The sequence below is a fragment of the Palaemon carinicauda genome, chromosome 24, assembly GCF_036898095.1.
Source record: "Palaemon carinicauda isolate YSFRI2023 chromosome 24, ASM3689809v2, whole genome shotgun sequence".
In the NCBI taxonomy this organism is placed as follows: Eukaryota; Metazoa; Arthropoda; class Malacostraca; order Decapoda; family Palaemonidae; genus Palaemon; species Palaemon carinicauda.
This window is the reverse complement of record NC_090748.1, coordinates 84,538,162-84,540,661: the sequence shown is the minus strand read 5'-3', so window position 1 is coordinate 84,540,661 and position 2,500 is coordinate 84,538,162. Positions and strand designations below refer to the sequence as shown.

General features: G+C 29.3%; 2 protein-coding genes across 2 annotated transcripts in view; one reads left to right on the top strand and one right to left on the bottom strand.

The window, feature by feature from the left end:
- LOC137617882 (uncharacterized) overlaps nt 1-1,937 on the bottom strand; it is a 23,016-nt gene extending 21,079 nt beyond the window's left edge. The window contains exons 1-2 of the mRNA XM_068347833.1: nt 1,797-1,937; nt 1-66 (exon numbers count right to left, since the gene is read on the bottom strand). The exon at nt 1-66 is cut by the window's left edge and continues 42 nt beyond it. Of these exons, the coding sequence (XP_068203934.1) occupies nt 1-66; nt 1,797-1,937 (207 nt within the window). The remainder of the gene's footprint in view (nt 67-1,796) is intronic.
- LOC137618191 (retinol-binding protein pinta-like) overlaps nt 1-2,500 on the top strand; it is a 154,071-nt gene that overhangs the window by 72,713 nt on the left and 78,858 nt on the right. The window lies entirely within an intron of this gene.

Genomic DNA, 2,500 nt, shown 5'->3' with positions numbered 1-2,500 from the left:
CTTATTCATCACCATGAAGTTTTGCGTCAGCAGAGCAATGATTGGGATGAAAGGTAGGACCAACATCTGTAGACAAAAAGGGCGTTAGTTATTAGTTTTTTTTTTTTTTTTTTTTTCTCAAACTTTAAAATCCTTGTTTTTGTCTTATAACTTTTTATATTTATAAAAATATTAATTATGGTTGACTCTTTTTACTCTGTTTAGCTGATTATTATTTTGATCTCTTGTAATATTCTACGTTGGTTTTTAGATTTTTCTAAAGCTTTTAAAGAAAAATATTTTATGGCTTTTTATTTTCATAAAAATGTTGATTATGGTTGATTCTTTCTCCTCTTTTTAGCTATAAAATATTTTAATTCTTTCTTGTAATATTCTACGTTAGTTTTTAGATTTTTCTAAAGCTTTTAAAGAAAAATATTTTATGGCTTTTTATTTTCATAAAAATATTGATTATGATTGACCCTTTCTTCTCTTTTTAGCTGTACATTATTTGGAGCTCTCTTGAATATTCTACGTTTGTTTTTAGATTTTCCTTTTTTTCTAAAGCTTTAGAAAATATTTCATGGCTTTTTATTTTCATAAAAATGTTGATTATGGTTGATTCTTTCTCTTCTTTTTAACTATACATTATTTAGATCTCTCTTGTAATATTCTACGTTGGTTTTTAAGATTTTTCTTTATTCTAAAGCTTTAAAAAAAATCTTATGGATTTTTATTTTCATAAAAATTTTGATTTTGGTTGATTCTCTTTTTAGCTATACAATATTTTAATCTTTCTTGTAATATTCTACGTTAGTTTTTAGATTTTTCTAAAACTTTAAAATCTTTGTTTTTATCTTATGGCGTTTTATATTTATGAAAATTTTGATTATGGTCGATTATTTCTCCTCTTTTTAGCTATACATTATTTTGATCTCTCTTGTAATATTCTACGTTGGTTTTTAGATTTTTATAAAACTTTAAAATCTTTGTTTGTATCTTATAGCTTTTTATATTTATAAACATGTTGATTATGGTTTACCTTTTCTCTTAATTTCAGCTGTACATTATTTTGATCTTTCTTGCAATATTCTGCGTTAGTTTTTAGATTTTGCTTCAACTTTGAAATTGTGGTTTTTATTTTATACCTTTCGATATTTATAAAGATATTGGTTATGGGTGATTCTTCTATTTTCAGTTATGCATTGATGTTATCATTCTTGCAACATTCTACAGCTTACATTGATGTTGGTTAGGGACTATAAGGAAAGTTCATTGATGATTATTTCAATAATGTGTAGTTTTATATTGTTGATAGGTGAGGACTCCCTAAAGAACCTGCAACAATTAATGTTGCTCTAATGAAGATAATGCTACTTTCTGCCACTTATGCAATTGCATAGCCTTGGTCTCTCTCTCTCTCTCTCTCTCTCTCTCTCTCTCTCTCTCTCTCTCTCTCTCTCTCTCTCTCTCTCTCTCTCCGCGTAGGCAAACAAGTAAAAATTAGGGTAGCTATTGATATATTATTATTATTATTATTATTATTATTGTTATTTTTATTATTATTAATATTACTTGCTAAGCTACAACTGCAACCCTAGTTGGAAAAGCATGATGCTATAAACACAGGGGCTCCAACAGGGAAAACAGGCAAGTGAGGAAAGGAAACAAGGAAATAAGAGAAATAATTAACAATCAAGATAGAATATTTAAAAAAAACAGCAACTCCACCAAAATAAATATTTCATATATAAACTATAAAAACGACCACTCAAAGCTTAATTTTAGGTGTGAAACAAGGTATACTGTATCCTTACCTGCACGAGATGTAAAGCCCTTCCATTTTTGGACACGGGATTGAAATAAAACCATCCATACCGTATGGACACGAGGGTTATCTCCTCCAGGCTACTGCCGGAGGCTCCAGATTGGGTCTCCCCTTCGTCGTCAGCAATCATTTTCCTCTAGGGCTGTTTTTTAGTTACTTTAGAAAACTGTTTTTTTTTTCTGAAAAGAAGTTAAAATGGAATACTCAGTGGTATTCGTATTCTTTTTGGGTACATTTTATCATAAGATTTAGGTCAGAGGTCACAGAGATCATTCGGTTTGGTCATAAATTGCATAAGATTATAGTGAGAATATAAGATTTAATTTCCGAGCATTCGGTTAAGCTTTGTAGATATGCCTGAATTTTCATAAACCGTATTTAAGTCTAGAAATTATTTTTATTTAACGCGCCTTTACATCAAAACTAATTTCATGTATTTTAGATAGAAATGGAGGCAAGTTACGTCAATATTAGTCGAATCCTTGACGATAACAACTACTATGGGAGCATATATATTCAAACAGGTCCCAAACTCTTAAATAGAAGGGTGATTTTGGGCTAGTAATTATCTAATTATCCGCTAACAGAATGTGACAGAAAAATTTATCTCGTGTAAGCAACAATCTTTTCATATTACTGCAAAGCAATATGTCAAAAGCTGATGCATGTTCTGTACACTATTAGTCTATTGAC